At 46.3% G+C, this 22500-nt stretch overlaps 1 protein-coding gene across 3 annotated transcripts in view; it reads left to right on the plus strand.

The window, feature by feature from the left end:
* The window catches only part of ncam2 (neural cell adhesion molecule 2), a 161071-nt gene that overhangs the window by 120249 nt on the left and 18322 nt on the right, over positions 1 to 22500 (plus strand). For all 3 annotated transcript variants that reach the window (XM_062533931.1, XM_062533932.1, XM_062533933.1), the window contains exons 6-14: positions 1270 to 1387; positions 4287 to 4447; positions 6994 to 7139; positions 11824 to 11995; positions 13519 to 13706; positions 15807 to 15903; positions 18352 to 18525; positions 20987 to 21106; positions 21364 to 21485. In XM_062533931.1, the coding sequence (XP_062389915.1) occupies positions 1270 to 1387; positions 4287 to 4447; positions 6994 to 7139; positions 11824 to 11995; positions 13519 to 13706; positions 15807 to 15903; positions 18352 to 18525; positions 20987 to 21106; positions 21364 to 21485 (1298 nt within the window). The remainder of the gene's footprint in view (positions 1 to 1269; positions 1388 to 4286; positions 4448 to 6993; positions 7140 to 11823; positions 11996 to 13518; positions 13707 to 15806; positions 15904 to 18351; positions 18526 to 20986; positions 21107 to 21363; positions 21486 to 22500) is intronic.

A 22500-nucleotide genomic window follows, 5' to 3' on the forward strand; every position in this document is an offset into this window, starting at 1 on the left:
TCCATGTTCTCTGTCAATAGGCCTGTGTATTTACCAGCTCTACAGTAGGCTAGGCCTAATTTAGTTTTTAACAGTTTTTAGCTGTTTTGCCATGTCTGGGTTACTTGGAAGTGATTATACAAATATTAGGGTAATGAGTGGTCATGTGGTAGCTTCATCAAAGACAAGCTACTTTAAAGAGTTGTTTTCTGAGTTGTCTTCCAGGCAGCGCTGCCACTGTTGACTCAAAAACATTTAATCCTACTCCTAACCTTAACCCTAACCTTAACCTAACCTTAACCTAACCTTAACCCTAACCTTAACCTAACCTTAACCCTAACCTTAACCTTAACCCACGCCTAAGCGCCTTCCAGGCAGCGTTGGGGGCTCAAAGTCAAAACACAACCTTTCTAACAACTACTGAAGCCTACTTCTACTTAACTGTACTCATAACTGAAATAAAACCAGTCAATCTTTGACAGGTTCAAAAAGCACAAACTCTTATTTGCCGCGAGGTAACGTCATCTAAGAAAAAAGAAGTCATGGTGCGTACTTTGGCAAGCAAAAAAAAAAAAATTCAGCCGAGTTTTGAACCTAACACCTCGAGCATGGTAACCTGGTTACTTTACCGCCGTACTGCATCCCGTCGGAGAAGAAGGGGAGAATACTAAATATTGACTCACTTGTTGGGGTTGCTAGGTAACGGTAAACAAAACTAAAAGATCGTGTTTCTTGATTTTGCTTGCAAACGGACGGCTTTACCCGTTCACTGAATAAAGTTTGTGGAAATTTAGCACCACTTTCCCATCTCAAATATAGTTTTAATAATCCTAAGTTGTTAGATTTAGGTAGGCCATCTCCTGCCAAGATGGTCCCGCTATGTTGGATAGCACGCATTTCCGGTTTGGGTGCAAATAAGAAAATGCCTCCATTCCACTATTTACACCCGGGTGCAAATAATCACTCCGTTTTTTAAAACATTAAAAAATCATGTTATTTAATGTGTATTTCCGGTAATGTCAATAAAAAATGCAGTTGTTTTGTTTTGATTGAGTAAAGATAAATCAACTAAACATAACCAACTGACAGTTCCACTGAAATTACTTGTTTTAGCGTTTTGGAAAAGAACTCTTCAAGTGTTGACTGACACAGACTGTATAAATAAGGTGTGTGTGTGTGTGTGTGTGTGTGTGTGTGTGTGTGTGTGTGTGTGTGTGTGTGTGTGTGTGTGTGTGTGTGTGTGTGTGTGTGTGTGTGTGTGTGTGTGTGTGTGTGTGTGTGTGTCTGCAGTGCCTCCAGTGCTGTCTGTGCCCCAGCAGTCCTTCAACGCCACGGCTGACTACCTGGAGTCAGTCACCCTCACCTGTCGCGCCTACGGCTCCCCTGAACCGGATGTCACCTGGTACAGGTACGGCCAAGCCCGCTGCTGTTTACACATGCATGTACTCACACACACACCCTGCTGTTTAGGCCACACATGCTCACATACACACATACTCTCTCTCTCACATACACACACACACACACACACACACACACACTGTGAAGTGATATCACTCTAACTGATACCTCTGATTATCTTCCCAATCACTTAACATGCATAAACACGCCCATAAAATGGACTACCCTCCTGTTTTCATATAAATATATTTGAACTTAATGGCATGTATGAATAGCAGTCCAAAGGTTAAGCACACAGGCGCTATCATTCTCCCTTTGAGCCACATCAGATGAAATAATATCAGGAGCAGCGCTAGCATAATTGGCTGTGCTTTAAGAAATCATGGTGCCAGAGGTGGAGGAGTGGAGCGGAGGGATCGGCCCCCGAGCTGACGCCCTCGGCTGTAAAATCAGCCATTTTGATTTGGGCGCTAATGTGGGGCCCGCGGCTGACAGCGGTTCAATGTGTTGATTACAGGCTCTCCATCAGAGTAATTACCCCCAGTGAGATGGGAGTGACAGGCTGGGGAGACGGATGCGGGTGGGCGGGAGAGAGGGAGAGAGAGTTTACACGCGCTGACCTTTTACGAATGTACTCAATGAAGGGTGTCACTACACAACAGAGAGAGAGAGAGAGGAAATAACAGAGGGAGCAGAGGAGGAAGAGAACGTGGGGGGGGCAAGCAAAACAAGTTGCTGTTTATGGCAATGTGGCACTGATCAGCACAGCTTTTTCTCTTTTTCTTGTTGTCCTCATACGCCTTTGCCTTAGGTATTTGGCCAATATGCAAGGACAATGTGATTATCTGAGCCATTTTGGAGAAACAGTTGAATTCAATCATCTGTGTGACGAACACGAGTGCTGAAGAGCGGGATGGATGGCACGGGCTGCGTGGCCTCCCGACTTCTCCATGATTAGTCCACATGCCTGTCGTGGACTACATCTCCAACCCCTGATCCTCTCCAAAACTCAAACAAGTGATTGAAGTGGCCATGCAGAGGGTCCTGCCCAGCCCCCCCCCCCCCCCCCCCCCCAAAAAAAAAAATCCCCGTGGTTGGGCTCTGCATGTGGCCCTCGTGGCTGTTGACCCGTCCGCTCCAAACGGACCACTTTAATGGAGATCACTCCACGCAGCTCTCCACAGCAGCTGCACCTCCCCCTGCCCTCTCATCCAATCTCCCCTGAAAGCCCTTTTGAATCGGGAGCCGGACAATGAGCTGCACTCTAATGGCCGCCGGTTCAGAGAGGGCGAGCGGAAACTCGCTCGGAATATTTTGAACTCCAACTTTGCAAAGTTTTCTTTTATGTAATTTGGCGAGATGTGTGCCCAGTTATAGATTTACTCCTGGCTGTGAAAAAGACTTCTATTTGACGCAGCGCAGGGCTGCCCTGGAAATTGCAGATAACAAATTGCAGTACAATGAAAGCGTCATTTATTTTGCGATTGCTCATAGGCAGCCAGTTAACTCCCCAGACAGTGAAAGGTGCATAGTTGGAATGTCAAACAAGGCGCAATGTCTCAACATGTAGGCCTATGTGACACAGTGGATTTAAAGAGATTTTTTTTCAGCGCGCTATTGCCTAGTGGCGAGTGGTTCGGAATGGCATGCCGAAGTGCTATCGCAAAAGCAGAAGGGAGTTTGGTGGCTTGTGTGTGTGTGTGTATGTGCCGTGTGTGTCTGTGCACTGAAGCCTCCTGAGATTTTTTTTTAGTTTCTTCTTATTTCCTGTGCATCCATCAATTTCTTCTCTGAGAGATTTCTCATTTCCTCCCCTCTCTCTCTGTGACCTGAATTATGGTCCAAAACTCCCACTGTAATTTCAGTGTTTTAAGCCTGGATTCCCGACCAGCCCACTTATCATAGTGTACAATACAAATAAAAGAAGCCCTTAACAACAGTGACATCTCTACATTTCAAAGTTATAAAATGCACAATGTAGTCATGTTGTTACTGCAATGACTATATTCTGTGTGTACATTTGTACTGTGCATTGGGGTGCCAATTTATTTCTTGTATGCAAATGTGACCGATAAGAATCTGGTCATAGACTTTTTTCCTGACAACCCAAATAAATTATTTGGTTTTAAACGCAGAACAATCTAGCCCTTTCCTGCTGACAACATCATGACAGAGTGTCCACCTGGCAGAGTTTGTGGAGCCTAGCATGTCTGGACTGGAATGTTAAGATTTAATCTTGTGTGAATGAAACTTGTGGTGAACTTAAGTGTCACTATTTGATGTGTTTTTGCATATGTCATATCAGAAGTGAATCTTAGTTTCAGATGGTAGGTGTTGTGAGTCAGCATGATTTGTCACATGAGAACAGTGCTGGTTAACAAACTTGTTTTGTCTCATAGAAGATCTCCTTATCTTCTTGTAAGATGAAAAGACTAGCAGTATTTCGAGATCTTAAGATAAGAAATATGAGACAACTGGCAGTTGATGTCAGATTGGCATTTTTCAATAAAAAGAAAATCGTTCGTTAACTCTTGAAGGTATGGAGATCAGAGTAACGTGCCACTGTCATGAACACATGACATGGTTATAAAACATGAACCCTAATCCTGTCTTGTCATACCAAAAAACACATGACAGTTTAATGCCAGAAGGGTTATGTCATAAACACTGATGATTGTTTCATAATAACAGACAGATAGACACCGGTCCCCGATGAAAGCATAGCCTCCTTGGTGGAGGTAATAAGGCTTTTTGTATCTTGAATCTTTGCATTTTTTAAAAAAAAAAGGGAAAAGAGATCAGAGGCACTCCGATATACTGTAGTAAAAGTCCTTTATTAAACTTTGGACCAGCCTTTGCATTTTTAATTGAGCTCAATTTCCCTCTGTGGATGCTTGTGTGTGCAGGAATGGGAAGGAACTGCATGAGTCCGAGCAGTACGCCATCCGGGCCCGCGGCACGAGTCTGACCATCCGGAACATCCGGCAGGGCGACGGAGGCCCCTACACGTGCAAGGCCTCCAACAAGGCTGGGGAAGTGGACCGGGAGCTGTTCTTGAAAGTCTTCGGTGAGAAAGCCCATTTTCATTGATGATATGAGAAAGCCTGTGTGTGTGTGTGTGTGTGTGTGTGTGTGTGTGTGTGTGGTACATGAAGATACCCCGGTAGAATGAATTCATGTCTCAAATTGATTCCAGCAGCATATCTACGCCAGCTGAAGTATTAATATCACAGGATATTAAAAGCGTTATGACTATAATGTCTGGACTCGGTAATATGACCTGAAATGGAATCGCTGAATGATCGCTTTCTCAAAGGACAAACTTCTGCGGACAGGTGCTGTTTGTAACCAGAATCACCAGCTTGTGAATGGGCGGTGAAAGGCAAGGTGTGTGGCCAGTCATTTCACATATCAGTCAGCAGCTCAATAAACTGACTGAAGCCATTCTGGATCTCAGAACATGTCATGCTCAGACAGGCAAATATCCTGTCAATCCACCAGCCATGGCCAAGTCCTCGCTCCTCACACACACACACACACAGACAAAGCGTAAGTGTGGCGATGTTTCTGTCTCATAAACAAGGCTCTAAATAATTTAACATAAAACAGGAGAGACATCCTTTATGGCCAAGAATTTCAATTTGGGTTTTCATGAAGCTGCCAGCCTTTCTGCAGATTATTCCGATAGGGCCTTGTCTCCGCATGGAAATGTATGGAGATTTATTCTGTAGTCATCAGAATCCTTTCAATGTGCAAGCAAAGGGGATTCTTGGGCGCTCTTCATTTAAATGAATCCCCACGTTATTGGAGACGAGTTTTGTTTTTCGCCAAGCGTGGTGGGCAGCGTGGTAGTAACTTTCTTTTACGACCCCTGTCAGCGTGAGAGATAGCAGGAAGCACCGCTGGGGTGGCGGGGTGTTTTTTTGGTCACGCCTGGTTAGGCAAAGCTTTTTAGGGAGTCTTGTCTGCCCACGCGCGCTCTGATGTCCAGCCAGAGCAGCTGGAGCCACGCTGGGCACAGGCTCTCTGAAGGCGTCCCCCTGTCTCCTGCTGCTATGGATGTATTGATATATTGACACCTTTTGTGTCAATTGCGAGCTTTAATTACTTTCCACTTTGTAGTTTCCAAAAGCAATATAGTGTGTGTTAGTTCTGGCATTCAGTCAATATGCTGTTGTTGAGGAGAGTAGAGTGGTTAGTGTTTGCCGCACACTGCTGCCTGTCTACCTTTGCACGCATGCAGATTGATATTGTTCTATGGACTAGGTAGGAGGGGTTGTCAAATGCGGTATGCATGTGGGTGTCGCAGCTTAAAGTCAGTGTTGCATGAAATATCGACTCCTTGGAGGATTATGAATGTTGCAGAACAACTTCCTTACTGCAATGCCTTTCAACTTCTCGCCGCTCTTGTAGGAGTGGGAAAGTTGTTTCTGCCTTCTTCTGCAAGGTCCAGCCCTGCAGGCTCCCAGTCTTCACAATTATCCCCACTGTCAGCAGAGTAGAGAGAGAGAGAGAGAACACACAAAGCTGTTAGCAGTGGGAGAGAGAGAGAGAGAGAGAGAGAGAGAGAGAGAGAGAGAGAGAGAGAGGAAAAGGAAAAGCTATACACTACGTGCCGAAAGTGTGTCGAAGCTATTATGTCTCGCTGTTGTCACGCAGGGGCCTCGGATACAAATCTGTTTTCCATTATTTGGAAATGACTCTCTGCAACTGCGTTAGCGTCAGGAGGCCCCCCCTATGGGAGTGGCGACGCTAATGTATATTTATCGGGTTAACAGCCGAGAGGTAACAGCCCCGCCAGAGCATCACTTCACCTGGAGGAGCGAGAGCTATTGTACATCAATTACCCTACTAATGAGCTGAATGCCATAACAGCAGGCTTTATCTAGAACAAGGGTTTTTTTTCCCTCCCTCTCTCTCTCTCTCTCTCTCTCTCTCTCTCTCTCTCTCTCTCTCTCTCTCTCTCTCTCTCTCTCTCTCTCTCTCTCACTCTCTCTTCTTCTTTTTTCTGCTCTTGGTGGGGGGAGAGAGGATCATAAGTATTCGCGCGGCGTGTCTTCTCAGTTGCACTCGGGCTCACCTGGGAAGAGGAGATGTACCGTATGGAATTAATCTGGAGTGCGCCACATGTGGCCGTCTGGATCAACAGCCGTGGCCGGCAACGCCTGCGGACTGCCAAAGTGTTCCGTCTGACTCAGGGGGCGGCGGGGAATGCCAGGCCTCTTTTTTCCCCTCCCTCTTGCCGGGAAGACTCCCGATTGCTTAGATGTTAGTGCGCCACGTGAGTGAAGGATAAGCCGCCCGGAAGGTTTGATTAAAGGCAATCAAAGGAGGAGAGGGCTTTTACAGCAGCAAATCACTTACTCAGTATCTCAGTCCCTGCTGTCTGTTTCATCATGGCCTCTGATTTGGTGTTTTGTTCTTTATCTCTGAATGTCTCCTGCATTCATCTGTCCATCTATTTTCTCTTCCTCTCCCGCCCTCTGTTCACACGTCTTTTTTTTCTCCTCGGTCATCATATCCTGGCATCTCTGTGTCCCGCCTGGGTGGGGGTTTTGTTACTCCGTCCCTCTGCCTCACCCTCGTGTCTCTGTGCCCGCCTGTGCCCTGCAGTGGCGCCGCACATCACCAAGCTGCGCAACGTGACCGCGGTGGAGGGCAGCGCCGCCATGATCGCCTGCAAGGCCGAGGGCGAGCCGCTGCCCGAGATCATCTGGAGGAGAGCCAGCGACGGTCAGACCTTCGCCGACGAGTACGAGGTGACACACGCGCACACACACACACACACACACACACACACATACACACACACACACACACACACACACACAATGTCCTTTACTGTACTCTCCTCTCCTCAGTCTCCACATACAGAAATACTGTAATGCCATCAGTGAGGAGTGGCCCTCTTGAGAGTATGTAGCCTGCAGAATATTCACCAGTATTGGATTTGAATGTCTTTTCTTTCCCCATATACTGTACATCTCTGGAAAGTTGTGTCTTTGTCTCACTTTTTGAGGTTGAAATGTTTATTCAATGGTAAATGGGCATATCATTCTATAATGTTGCTAAAGAATATTTCAATAGCACATTCTGTACACAGACAATCTAGAGAGGCAGCAGAAAGTATCTGTTTCCACTCTGATATTGTCCCATGAAGCATTGATTCACCAGTACCTCAGACTATGACTGGGGAGGGTGTGTTGAAACAGTGTTGGAGTGTGGTGTGGTGTAGGGGTATTTTGTTTGTCTGGCTTCTCTCTGTTTGTTCTGAGTTTCCATCTGCCACCTACACCTGTTTAAAAATGTTGCATCACAACACACCATTCCTGCATCACAACACACCATTCCCGCATCAACACACCATTTCTGCATCACTCAACTCAATTACCAATTACTCATGGTGTTATCAGGGCTAGCAGTAATCAGTCATAGTATCTGCCACAAACCACAATAGACGGTGATGTCTTGCACAAGATGTAGTTACAAACACCTGTACACACACGCACAATTATACACACGCTTCACGGAGTCTGGCCTTAATGGCCCACTCAGACCGAAAGTGTGACGACCGATTGGTGTCATTGCCATTTCATTTTGCCATCTATGTTAACAGGTTAGAGCCTGCACACACTGCATCACGTCTCAGGCCTAGATCCCCTCCCCTCTCTCTCTTTCTCTTTCACTCACTCTCTCTCTCTCCCTCCCTCTCCCTCTAACCCCCTCGCCTCCTTCACATGGCTGTCTCTATTTTCTCCTTGAAACACCCGATTGAGGAGTGATTCCCATAATAAGATGGATGCACGTGTTGGGATATGGTGATGAACGAGCCGTGCTTCTGCCATAGTAATCCTCACTCAAGTCATACGCATTCAAAGGAACACGCAGACAAGGACACACAGGGGCACACGCAACACCTTATTGTGCATCCGGCTCTTTTCCAACAGAATAAGATGGAGGAAGGGACATAATGATGAATATGATGATTCATTTAATAGCTGTATTTAGGCTATTAGGATGAAGGCGTGAGTAGCCGATGCATCCAGACACGTAAAGCCATGAAGTACACAGATCCGGCATTGTTAAAGTGGTAAACGGATTTGCACACAATCACTCTCCCTCACACACAAACACACATGTAGAGCTCCCCACAGACCCAGCACACACTCAGTGGCACTTAACTGATGGACTGTTAATGTTTATCCAAGCACAGTCAGTGTTCGCACATTATAATACAGTCACACTGGGAAATTATTTATGCACAAAGGCTCACACACACACACGCACACACACACAAAGAGACACACACACACACACACACACACACTCATGCAGAGATGGAGTATGGATTGTTTTTGCAGCAGTCTCAGTAGGGCTTGATGACTTTACAAAGAAATTCAAGGCTATTCTTTTTTTGTTTGCTAACAACATAGAAAAGAAACATTAGATATTACTTTTGAATTGGTTTCTCTCTTTGTTCCTCCTTTCTCCACTGCTGTTGCCATCTCATCAGTTTCTCCTTGAGACGCATGTTTGAAGAGTGGCTCCCATTACACCGAGACAGATAAACATGTCGGTTGTTTCTGACAAATGAGGCTGCTTGCCTCGGCAGGGAAGCTCATGTGGCACAATAAATATCCCACTGTAATTCACATTCAGAGAGCATATAGAATACAGTGCCCACACCGTGGGATGCCTTATTGTGCATCCGCAAACAAAGATGCTGAATGCCATCTAACATACAGTACTGTAGAACAATAGTGACATCGGTCATATTTGCAGGTGCTCTGAGACCAGTAACATATCATATGATGTATGAGGTTCTCAGACCTAAAGTATGTTGATGGTATCATTAGTAGTTTAGACCTAATGTACAGTATGTTGATGGTATAGTTATTAGTCTAGACGTAAAGTATGTTGATGGTATTGTTATTAGTCTAGACCTAAAGTATGTTGATGGTATAGTTATTAGTCTAGACCTAAAGTATGTTGATGGTATAGTTATTAGTCTAGACCTAAAGTATGTTGATGGTATAGTTAGTAGTGTAGACCTAAAGTATGTTGATGGTATAGTTATTAGTCTAGACCTAAAGTATGTTGATGGTATAGTTATTAGTCTAGACCTAAAGTATGTTGATGGTATAGTTATTAGTCTAGACCTAAAGTATGATGATGGTATAGTTATTAGTCTAGACCTAAAGTATGTTGATGGTATAGTTATTAGTCTAGACCTAAAGTATGTTGATGATGGTATAGTTATTAGTCTAGACCTAAAGTATGTTGATGGTATAGTTATTAGTCTAGACCTAAAGTATGTTGATGGTATAGTTATTAGTCTAGACCTAAAGTATGTTGATGGTATAGTTATTAGTCTAGACCTAAAGTATGTTGATGGTATAGTTATTAGTCTAGACCTAAAGTATGTTGATGGTATAGTTATTAGTCTAGACCTAAAGTATGTTGATGGTATAGTTATTAGTCTAGACCTAAAGTATGTTGATGGTATAGTTATTAGTCTAGGTCTTGACTTGAAGATGGGACCTCAGGCGTCTGTGTTTGAGTAAATAGGACACATCATTTTGCTGCTGCTGGTGCACTACAAAGTGGCAAACACAATTGAGAGTCTTTCCGAGCTCATAGCAGAAGCTTAACGTGCATCTAAATCTCTCCTAATGATGTTTCAAGTTCTTACTTGACATCCGAAACTGAGTGTGAGACTAGTTTTAAATGCTCAGTACTGAGTAAGGCACACAGCCAAAATGCATTGTATATGAAAGTGTGGGACAAAGGAATTTCGTAGTAGTGGGTAAAGTATCCACGACAAATATCTCACGGATCCACGCCAAATAACACATACTGTACCTCGAAAGCAAGGCACGTGTATGTCTGTGGGTGTCCTTTTGTCAACATCTTAAATGCAAAGCTGTGGAGGAGGAAACCGAATTCAGACACCCACACAAGGACACACACACACACACACACACACACACACACACACACACACTCACACAGGCACTTTCATCCGTGGCTTCGTCCGTGGCTTCACAGATACTATATCTGAAGACCAAATAGCCTTGCAGTCTCTTGCCATGCATTACCTGGGCACCCACAAGCGTACACAGGACTACATGAAAGCAGCCTTTGTACCGCCGGAGTCTGCCCAGCAGCCTGCTGAGTTAAGTGTGTTTTCTGTGTGCGTGGGAGAATGGCGTGTGTGAGATAAGGGCCTTCAGCCGCATCGGTCATGCATCCAAACCTGCACTCCATCATTATGCCTTAGCAGAGCGCGGGGGAGAGGAAGGGAGGGAGGGAGGGAGGGAGGGAGCGGAGAGCGGGAGTGGGGGGAGTGAGAGAGAGAGGGAGGGAGAGGAGATGTAGAATAGAAGAGAGGGGGGGAGAGCTAGCGATAGTAGGAGGAAAAGCTGTCAAAGATCGTTAGAATGCCATGAAAGGCTGGTTGTTACGGCAACAACAATGGCGGCAAATGGAAGTGCTCCATAGAGGTAGGAGAGAGGGAGGTAGAGGGAGGTGGAGAGAGGGGGACTGGAGGGTCGGGAAGGGGGGGTGGGGGGGTGGGGGGCTCCTGACGGAGGATCTTAATGAGCACTTTCAGCCACCCGCTGTCCTGGGAGCGATTAGAAAGGCCTGCATCTGAGGGAGATGGGAGCAAGCGCTACAGGGAGATAGAGAGAGAGGGAGAGTTTATGAGATGGAGGGGGGGGGGGTAGGGGGGATACAACTCAATGCTCCATCACTTCATTTTCCACATCACACAGTCCCCACGACTTGGGATGGCTTTTGTGTGTGTTTTTATTATTGGGAGAGTGTGTTGGTGTGGATCAGGCTTTCGCGGTCCCAGCCTGCATTATCTCTGCAAATTGGATAGGAAGCGTAGGACAGGCAGAGAGCGCTAGACTAGCGCGCGCTCCCAGTATCTCTGATGTGCAGCAGAATCCCTGACGCTGCGCACACCAGCCACTCATATGAACGCCGGATGGTGTTTGGACTTGTCATCAACTCATCACAACACAAACACCAACTTGCTGGCCAACATTTCTCCTTTACAACATTGGCCACACAATAAAATCCTTTCAGTGTTGTTGTAACTTTCCATGGAAACGATCGAGAAACGATCACCCACCTGATGAAGTGCTCACCAAGTGACATACCGAGTGTGTTGGCACGTGCCAACTGTCTCTATCACATTACACATCTGATTATACGTGTCTGTTAGTAAGACAGTTGGTGTTTCTGGAATGTTACGTGTTCTTGTTTACACTAAAATCCCACCCAAGGTTCATCTGTTCAAAAATCAGTCTTTGGATTCAAAAAATAGAGCAATAATGTCAACAGGTTATCAACACTAATCAATAGCTGTTGTGCTTCTCTCTCTCGCTCTTTCTCTCTCTCTCTCCCTCTGTGTGTGTGTGTGTGTGTGTGTAGAGCAAGCAAACAAGCAAAAAAGACAAAGATGGGCACGTGGAAGTCCGTGGTCGCCACGGCGAGTCCCTGTTGGTCATAGTGGGCGTGTCTCTGGCTGACCTAGGGCGCTTCGACTGTGAAGCCAAGAGCAGGATTGGAGGAAGTCAGAAGAGCATGTACCTGGACATAGAGTGTAAGGAAACACACACACACACACACACACACACACACACATGTACACACGTACACACACAATTGTACATTCATATATGAATCTACTGTACATTTAAAAACCCCTACAGTCATTTCCTTTGTATTACTGTAGCTGCATTGTGTGAAATGGCAGCACGGTGCAAGTATGCATGTTAAAGAAACAAAATGAATACCATATTAACTGCACCCATGTATTAACCTCATAGCTGAAGACGTTTAGCAAAATCCATGTATAGTATAGTATGGGAATGTACGGCATACCACACCAACATATAAAGACACAATATTTAAAAGATGTTCCCTGTTTCTTAAATCAACAGCCCACACATTTCTGAATCCCCCCAGTACGGCCTTATGCTCCATGACCCAGAGCTTCCTCCACCTCTGCCTATGAGGGAGTGGGAGTGTGCCCCCGTCCCCCGTCCCCCCTCGTCCCCCCTCGTCCCTCTGCGGTGGAGGTGCCGGGTGTTATCGCTCGCCTGTCACGGGTCGGTGACATTCAGCTAGAGGCCTGTCATGTCACATCTCTCCATGATGATGCCACAGCAGATTAACCAATCACACAGCATGACGCGCATGACATTGGCAGGACTAGGGGAACACGGCTGGGTGCCAGCGTGTGTGTGTGTGTGTGTGTGTGTGTGTGTGTGTGTGTGTGTCTGTGTGTGTGTGTGTGTGTGTGTGTGTGTGTGTGTGCCTGGTGGACTGTGGAGAGGACGCTCCGATAGGGGTGCTAATGAACTCAATCATTCAGTCCCAAAGGCACAGATCTGACACCCAACCCAGCACCAATCCCTCTAATGGTGCTCTGTGTGTGACAGAGAGAGCAGGACAGAGAGAGAGAGAGGGAGAGGTGCAGTGGGATAGAGAGAGCTGGAGAGGGAGATAGAGAGGTGGAGGGTGAGAAAAAGAGGAGAAAGGTGGAGACAAGATGGAGAATGGAGAGAGGAAACAAACTAATGGATGAATTAATAGATAAAAGTGATGCATGCAGATGTAAGAGGCTGAAAAATAGCACACACACACACACACACACGCACACGCACACACACACACATACAGTACATAGACACAATATACACAATATACATTGTCAAGTGGGAGTAGGGCCACGGTATAGAAATACCATGCAAGAGCTGGAGGTCGCCGTTGTTAGGACAGCAAAGCCTCTTGAGAAGGATTCATGCACACACAGAGATAGATTTCTACACACACATACTCACACCATGTCAGTGTGTTGCTAAAGCATGGCAGTTATCCTGTGGTTTGCCTGGTTGACCTCTGCGTGACCTCTGCGTGACCTTGCTTTATCACCATACATGATCCCCCCACAGCTGCAGCCAGACAGAAAACCTGGCGTCAAAGGAGGCAGACACTAAGTCTTTCGTGTTGAGTGTTTCGTCATTTCATTGAGTCAGTGTGCTGATGCGGTTTTGTTCTATGGCGTGTTCAGTCTCATGACTTTGTGGTCATTCGTCACTCTTTTTGGACATTTCCCTGCAGATGCCCCAAAGTTCCAGACCAATCACACAATATTTTACTCGTGGGAGGGGAATCCAGTCAACATCAGCTGTGACGCCATGTCCAACCCGCCGGCCACCATCCTGTGGAGGAGAGAGAAGCTGACCATTCCCAGCGAGGGCATCCCCAACATGCGCGTCTTCAGCGCCCCCGGGAGGTCACTACTGGAGGTACTGCCCCCCCCCCACACACACACACACACACACACCCTGATACATTGAATACATTAAAATTCTAATTCAAATTCAAAGTTGTGTCATGGAAAACCACAGTAAATATCCAAATTGAATTAAATTTAGTAAGTAAGTAAGTGTTTTGATACCGTGAGGGAAATTTGGTCTCTGCATTTATCCCAATCCGTGAATTAGAGAAACACACACAGCACACAGTGAAGTGAAGCACACACTAACCCGGAGCAGTGAGCTTCCTGCTATGGTGGCACTCAGGGAGCAGTTTGGGGTAAGGTGCCTTGCTCAAGGGCACTTCAGCTGTGGATGTGGGCATGGGAGAGCAGTGCCCAACCACTTCCCCCGCCCACATTTTTCCTACTGGTCAGGGATTGAACCGGCAACCCTTTGGTGAATCAAGGTATCTGCAGATGACCTGTTCCCATGAGAAGGTGTACACAATCTGAAGTCTGAACTGTGATGCGATGCCTTTTATACAGTTCAGCAACGACTCAGGGCCTACTGTATAGTGTCCTTGGGTCACATGTCCAATCAGGAGTCAGGGGTTGTCCCCCGACCGATGTGACGTGCTGACGAGCCAATTGGAACTGACCCGGAAGTAGACAATGGTGGATTTCCTTTTTAGTACTTTCATTAGAAATAATGTATTACTTCATCTAGTTCTCAATTTCAGGTTTCGTTTCTAGCATGGGGTTTCTGACACTTCCCAAGCGTCCATTGGGGTTAACTTATCGTCAGCCATATCATGTGCTGGTGTTAAGTGGGCCCTCCACCATTAAAGAAACACAAAAGAGTTTTAGTACCTTGAAATAGTACTTCAGTAGTTCATCAACTCATAATAGGGTGAATGGCACTTCTGCATTCACTGAATTCACTGCATTCACGGCCCTCTACCGGTTATAAGATTGTACGTTTATCAGATCGGTTAGCGGATCTGTAGTTCGATGGAATGAGACAAATTTGACATGTTTTGATTTCGCAATACATCACACTTTCATAAAACCATGCATCATACTCTTCCTTGTCTGTGGACATCGTTATTTGCTGGATAAACAAGAAGCATGCGTGCGACAGATGAAAAGTGCTTTAGTGTTTATTTTAATCATGGCAGTCCTTGTCATTGGGACCTTTCTGAAGTGCTTCTTAAGTGCCTCTTTGTTTTGCTTTACATATACGTCAGTCCTCTCAGGTGATGGTCAGGTGAGGCTTACTGTAGTAGCATCAGGTGATGCTTTTTAGCATCAGGTGATGCTTGGGGTATGTGTGAAGGGAGAGATGTTGCATTCAGGCAAGATCTAACGCACAGGTGAGTGCATGAACTTTTTGGTGGAACAGGACATCATGTTCTACACATGTTGGTACACAGGCCTTTTACATGGAAATTTGCCACAGTTGCTTCATCAGCCTAACTATTAAAATTCAGTGTTAGCAGTTAGCATGAAAGCATGAAGAACCAAACAAAGAATATACCTTTGAGCATATAAATCAACATTTGAGCTACGATATAGAAGACATCGACTCTGCCCTGTCGCACTCTAGCGCTTACACATTATCTTTATGTGTTAATTGCTGAAGTTAAATTTAATCAACGTCAGATATCACTCACACCATCTTGGTAATCCCACGGTGCGTTTACATATACACAGCTCTTCAAGATGTTTGAATGACAGCGCTGAACTCCTGCTGTTTCCAAACAACTTTAAATGTACTGTCATTGACTATTCCATCTGGACTAACCTTTAAGTTATTGATAAGATAACCTTTCAAAGTAACAGTCTTATCTGTTTAATAATGTGTGCTCCTCCACAGTATTTAAAGTTGTGTGTTTCTGTGTATCTCATGAAAGTTTTTAATTGTATTTTTATCGTTCCCTCTTGATGTAGATAAGACAATTGGATTAAATGAATATCAAGAGAATCTCTCTCTCCCTCTCTCCCTCTCTCTCTCTCTCTCTTCTTCTTGTCTTTCTCTGTCTCTGATTTCATTTCATAGGCATGACCAATTAAAATATTTCCGCTGCTATGCACTGAATGTAACCATTCTACCTGTTGTCCCATCTTACTATCTTTCTCGCTTGCCCAGGTCACTCCCATGTCAGAGAGGGACTTTGGCCGGTACAACTGCACAGCACGCAACAACATTGATATACGCTTCCAGGAATTCATCTTGGCCCAGGCTGGTAAGTCAGAGCAGGGTCCGTCAAGCATGTCAGCCACAGTGTGTGTGTGTGTGTGTGTGTGTGTGTGTGACTGACTAGACAGGGTGTGGTATAGTTAGAATTGACCGCACTTCATGCAGGCTTGACTTCCTGTCTATCTTGTAGGACTGTTCTCTGAGTGCTAAGAATGGGAACTGAGAATGGAAACTTTCATTCTGACACACTCTCGCACAATCTCAACGTCACACACTCGTGGCCAGATGGCAAGGATCTTTTCACACCCTCACTCTCTCATTCACACACACACACACACACACACACAAACACACACACACACACACACACACACACACACACACACACACACACAGAACCTGGCTGTGCTAATAATGGGACTGATGTGTGTGGAGTGCAGCCCGCTGGTGTGCTGAGGCGGGCTAAACAAGGTCAAGCTCCCCAGGGAGACATGGACACACGAGCCACAGGCAGGGGACGGCCACCTCCCCACACACACAGCACCTCCACACAGGAGGAGAGAGGAGTAGAGGAAGGAGAGGAGAGGGGGAGAGGGGAGGAGACGTGGAGAGGAGAGGGGAGGGAGGACATTGTCTCCTTTTCTTGTCTTCCCTTCTCTCTCTGGCTGTCTGTTTCCTTTGTACTTGGCCCTCTCTTCCTCTCCCTCTTTCTTTTTTGTTCTCTCTTTCTCTCAGTCTATCTCTCTCTTTCCTTCTCTCTGCCAGTGCTATCTATTCCACTCTCTCTCTCACTCCCTCTGTTGTCGCTGGCTCCTTATTCTCTGTCCTTCTACTTCTCCCAACCATCTCTTACCCTTTTTCTCCTCTCTTTCTCTCTCTCTCTCTCTCATTCACTCACTCCACCCCTCCCTCCTCTGTCTCTATCAAGCTGGATTTTATTAAAGCAGGCATTTGCTATTCAGCACAAGCTCCTCTCTCTCTCTCTCTTCCTCTCTCTCCCTTATTCTCTCAACTCCTCCTCTGTTCCCCCCTCCCTCCTCCTCCTCCCTCGCTCCTTCTCTCCCTCCCTCCGTCTCCTCTGGCTCAGCTAATGAGAGTGGGCAGGGAGATGCAGGTGGAGATTGGGGGCCGCTGGATTGATAGCAGAGCGCTGCTCCGTCTCTGCCGGACTCCATCTCTCCCTCCTTCCATCCCTCTCTCCATCCCTCCTTCTGCTCCAGCCCAAAAGTCTTCCTCCCTCTCTCTCTCTTTCTCCCTCTATCTTTCTCTCTCCCTCTCTTTTTTTCTGTCTCTCTTCATCGCTCTCTCTCTTTCTCTCTCTCTCTTTCTACTTTTCTCTCCATCTCTCTCTCTCTCCCTCTCTTTCTTTCTCTCTCTCTTTCTACTTTTCTCTCCATCTCTCTCTCTCTCTCTCCCTCTCTCTCTCTCTCGCTGTGCAGACCCCCTCACCGTGCTGCACCTGGAGCCCTGTAATACAGCAGCGGCTCTCGGCAGAGGGATTAGGGCGATAAGCAGCAGATAGGCAAACATTTATTCAGTCATTTGAAATGCATGATAATCTCCACGATGCACAAAATACCTGAAGTGAACGCTACACTTTTCAAATGGAATGGAATGTGTGGTGGTTAAAGCACGAGTGTGCGAGAGAGAGAGAGAAAGAGAGAGAGAGAGAAAAGTATACAGCTTTTGAAAGAGGCTGTGGAATACTAAAGAGCTAATGATCCAGTGGCACTAGGAGTCGGCGTGGGAGACGTGCTAGTGCTGATTTAGTGTTTGTGTTACATTAACTCTGTTAGTGTGTGCGTGTGTGTGTTTGCAGGTATGCCTTTCACCCTGTACAATTTTTATCTGCAAAGCACTGTTGTATGGAACTCTGTGTGTGTGTGTGTGTGTGTGTGTGTGTGTGTGTGTGTGTGTGTGTGTGTGTGTGTGTGTGTGTGTGTGTGTGTGTGTGTGTGTGTGTGTGTGTGTGTGTGTGTGTGTGTGTGTGTGTATCACACGTACAGACTTTTCCTGGAAAATTTTGAGTATAGTGTTGGATGATAAAGTGACAAGGATAGTGCTCTCCTCTCCTGCACACTCATCTCCAGTGGCTTACAATGGATGCCTTTCATTCACTCACGCCCTCTGGACCTTATTGACTGAAATACATTTATGTGTATATGTGTTTGTTTATGTGTGGCGGTGTGTGTGGGGCGGAGGGTGGGTGAGTATCAAGGTGTGTGTGGGGGAGATAGAAAGAATATTCAGTGCTCTGTGCTTCTGCAAGTGTGTATGATTCTCTCTTATTGATTGCTTATATATGAACTGATACTCCCTGAAAATGTATCATCATGAATATCAGTGGGAAGGGAATTCATTTTGAGATAATGAAACAGAGCCGTAGACCGCAGTTTCCTGATATTCCCATAGCAGAGAGTGCATCTGAGCACACTGGAGTCCCATATTGTATGCTATGAGACGTCGCCGAGTCAATCATTCTCTCCCGTTGCAGATGTGCCCTCCAACCCCTACTCCGTGCGACTGAGCGGAGTGGCCCAGCGCGTTGCCACGGTGACGTTTGTGAAGCCCGACTCTCACGGCGGAGTCCCCATAGACCATTACCTGGTCAAGTACAAGGACGCCGGCTCGCAAGACTGGAAGGCCGTCAAGTCACAAGGAACACAGAGTGAGTTCTTCTTCAGCGTCATTAGAGGTCACTTACAGCGCGGGGACTATAAGCTAAATGTAATGTTGTGGAGCTGTACATCCAAATTTACATTTTAGCCCATCTCTCCTGACATTTAGTAGACACTGATATGTACTGTATACTGCTTAAAATACAGTGCACACAGTATAAGGAGTAGGTGTGCAGTAGGTAAGGTTGTCTACACAGTATGTCAAATAGACAGAGGTTCACACAGTAGGTTTCCACAGTGATTCATACAGGGGAAGGTGCCAATGTTAAAGGATAATTCCAGAGATTTTTTGCATAGATATCCCTGACACTCTGGGGACATGAACATGGGGGCTCATGAACATGCCCCGAAGTGTAGCACTGTAGCTGCCTGGCTGTTCTAGCTGTTGACTGCAGCAACTGGAGCTGATAGGTAGAGCTGATTGTTTTGGGGGGGCTGGAGGGGGTATAGTAGAGGTTTCACCAGATCTGTGGGAAGAGCATCATGGGTTGAAATGTCACAACCATGCTGGAACAAGCTGTTCCGCTACCCGTGAGGATGTTGATATCGCCATCATCATTTCCACCGCCAGAGCCCTCATCTCCTCTCATCTCCGCCGAGGAATGACGAGCGTGCTGGCGCGCGTGGTGCCTGTCAGCACGGTGCCCAAGGCTGTACCCTCGCGCTGCACCAGTAGCTGGCGTCGTCTCGTCTCTCTCGTCTCCAAGCACCGTTATTGATCTGTCACCATCCACTGGCAATTAAGCGTCTGAGCAGCACTTTTCCAGTTTACTGGCTACAGATAACTCGGTGACACCGTGGATAGCTATGTGTGATGGTGGTTGCTTGGGATGCACACACACACACACACACGTACACACACACACACACACACACACACACACACACACACACACACACACAGACACACACTAATCCATACACAGACCGTTTAAACAGTTGGGTAATTGTTGGTTGACTTCATGGAAGTCTATAGGGATGTATAGTCTTTTGAAAGATTAGCAACAAAGGTTTGTTACATGTATTGACATCCCACTGTTTTCTTGCACTACATCTCACTGGGGTCAAACATGTGCTTCACACTCATTTGTACTGGTCTGTGGTTTATTGCCAAAGAGGGGAATACCGAATTTCCTCTGCAATGATGAAAGCGACTTCTTTGGAACAGTTGATTGCTGCTGTTGTTGCCACGGATGGCTCAACCTTTTATTAGTTTTAGGCGGGCAATTCATTTTTCACATGGGTGATATACAGGTATGTGACCTTCCATAGTGAAAACAGTCGCTTGTCGCACAATACTATTTTGTGAAAATCCACAATAAACAAACTTCTGGGTGTTTTCGCATAATCGACAGTATCAGTCTACAGTTTCATATCGTGAACTCATTTCACGGAAAAACATACGTTTTGCATGTTCAATCCAGTGAAGATTCAACACATTAGCAGTCATTCCCGCTGTCCTGGCCGCTTAAGAAGTTGATTTTCTCCTCTTCATATCGTGGCGGGAGAACCATGTCAACTTTGGATGCGGTTATCTTAGCGATAGTTTCTGTAGTACCTTCGATATACATATCGTTGGAACGCTGAGTTTATGGCCATTCATTTGAAAATAACTTAATTTTGTAGATTTTACCAAAGCGACTGTTTTCGCTATGGAGGGTCACATATAGGTTTTGACAAGACAACTCGACATTACCTTCAATAAATTGAATCATTTTAAAGCTGCATTTTATGTTTTCTCGTGTCGTTGTCTTATATTAAAATGAGTTGGACAAATATGCAAAAATAGAACAAATCGGGAAGGGGGCAAATACTTTTTTACAGCACTATGCACAAGTCCTGGGAGGGAGTCTGGTGAACCACATGGAAAATGCCAATGACCTTCATGGAGAGAAGTGTTTGATCTTCACAGAGTAATATTGCCACACAGATACAGGCACACACACACACACACACACACACACACACACACGCACTCAGTCCACAGGAGACCTCAGACCTTGAGACGGTACGGTTCCCTGCGGGGGTCAAAAATAGAGGAGTCCAGTGATGGGAGATCTTGAACAGCCGTGGCACAGTCAGATTACGCTCTCCCACAAGATCACAAATTGATTTTTTCTTCCACAACAGCCAGAAGGGCCGGGTGTGATGTTCAAACTTCAAAAGAAACTTAAAGGACAAATCGGACAGCAAGATAAGCTAGCCTACCACTGCTCAGAGCTAATATCCATAATTCTGAAGTAAGTTAGTTTGGAGGCCATGGGCTAGATTGAGGAAAGTAATGTCCATCTTCAATCATATGCCTCCTTCAATCTCTCTCCCTCTCCACTCTTCTCTTTCTCTTCCCTCTACGCCTCTGTCGCTCTCTCTCTCTCTCTGCCTGTCTCTCTACCTCTCTCCATCTCTCTATCCACCCCCCCCCCCTTCATCTCTCTCTCCCTGTCTTCACAGCGCTAGTACTGCTATCCAACCTTGAGCCCAACACCACATATGAAGTGCACGTCGCCGCAGTGAACGGAAAAGGTCAGGGCGAGTTCAGCCGCACAGAGAGCTTTCTGACGTTGCCCATACGTGAGTATCCTCTCCCTTTTGTCCTACTGACAAGTACACGATAGCGCTGCACGCTTTGAACAGAGTGTCCACTTCATGGTCAAAAGTGTTCAGTGAGCTTTCTGAGTCTCATGTCAGACCCTACAGTCTATGCTGTGTAGTTTGTTTATGGAAGAGCAGAGACCTATATTTCCATGGTATATTTCTATGTCTACATGTGTGCTGTGTGAGTGTGCTGATGAGTGGGTGAGGATAACAGTGTGTTTTCACTCCTCCAGGGGAGCCAAGCCCCCCGTCGGTGAACGGCCAGCGAGGGGTGGGCAAGGCCTACAGGCTGGGCCTGATCAAGCAGGACGACGGGGGCATGCCCATCCTGGAGTACATCGTCAAGTACAAGACAGTGAGTCCTCGAGTCCAGCACTGCTGTTTAGAATAGCACCCTCTACCTAATGAGCCTTCCCTCCACACATACACATGCTCACACACACGCACACATACACATACACACACACACGCACACGCACACGCACACACACACACACACACGCACACACACACAAACACACTAACACACACACACACAAACACACTAACACACACTCCCACACTAACACACACTCCTCCAGGAGATAGGGAAGAACAACATTCCAGCGCTTCATTCCCACATGCTGAAACGGCTCCTGTGGATAACGAACAACACATAAGCTGCTTTGGCATACAAGGTTCTTTGTCTGAACTCCATGATCCTCCCCTGAAGGCAATGATCCTCTTCAGCGTGGCACGGATCAGTGTGTTAGGAGGAGGTGGTGTATCTGTAATGGTCAAGGTCCAGCGGTTGTGAATAGTCATCTGAGGTAGGTCTCAGGTAGTTCTCAGGTAGCTCATTAGCAGGGTGGTCCAGGCAGGCAGGTTTCCATGGTGCTGCTGTTGGCTATAGCAGTAGTGGTGGAGGTGGTGTTTTTTTGGTGTGGTTGGAGGAGGTGTTTTTTTTCTCCTAGCTGTGCAGGATCAGCACGAGATATACACGCACGCACTAATGAATGCTGCACAAGGATGGAGGCGCGGAGGAGGAGGCGCAGAGAGGAGATGGGAGACGCTCATGCTTATAGACAGACAGAGGAGGTGTGGGCGCTGACATGTTTAATCACATATGCTAAAATACAGACCCTTTCTTGTAGCATTCAGGACCCCCCACTCACACACACACTCACACACTCACAGAGACACACACATATAGAGAGAGAATCGATGCATAAATGCATAAATAAGTTCACACACAATGAGCGCGGTGCCTTTAATTCATCGGCGGAGAGGCAGTGCAGAGTTCTTTTTTGTGTGTGTGTGTGTGTGTGTGTGTGTGTGTGTGTGTGTGTGTTTGATTTCCTCCTCTCTCCTCCATGGTGGCCTGTTGTGCC

This window comes from Sardina pilchardus, chromosome 4 (assembly GCF_963854185.1).
Source record: "Sardina pilchardus chromosome 4, fSarPil1.1, whole genome shotgun sequence".
Classification (NCBI taxonomy): domain Eukaryota; kingdom Metazoa; phylum Chordata; class Actinopteri; order Clupeiformes; family Clupeidae; genus Sardina; species Sardina pilchardus.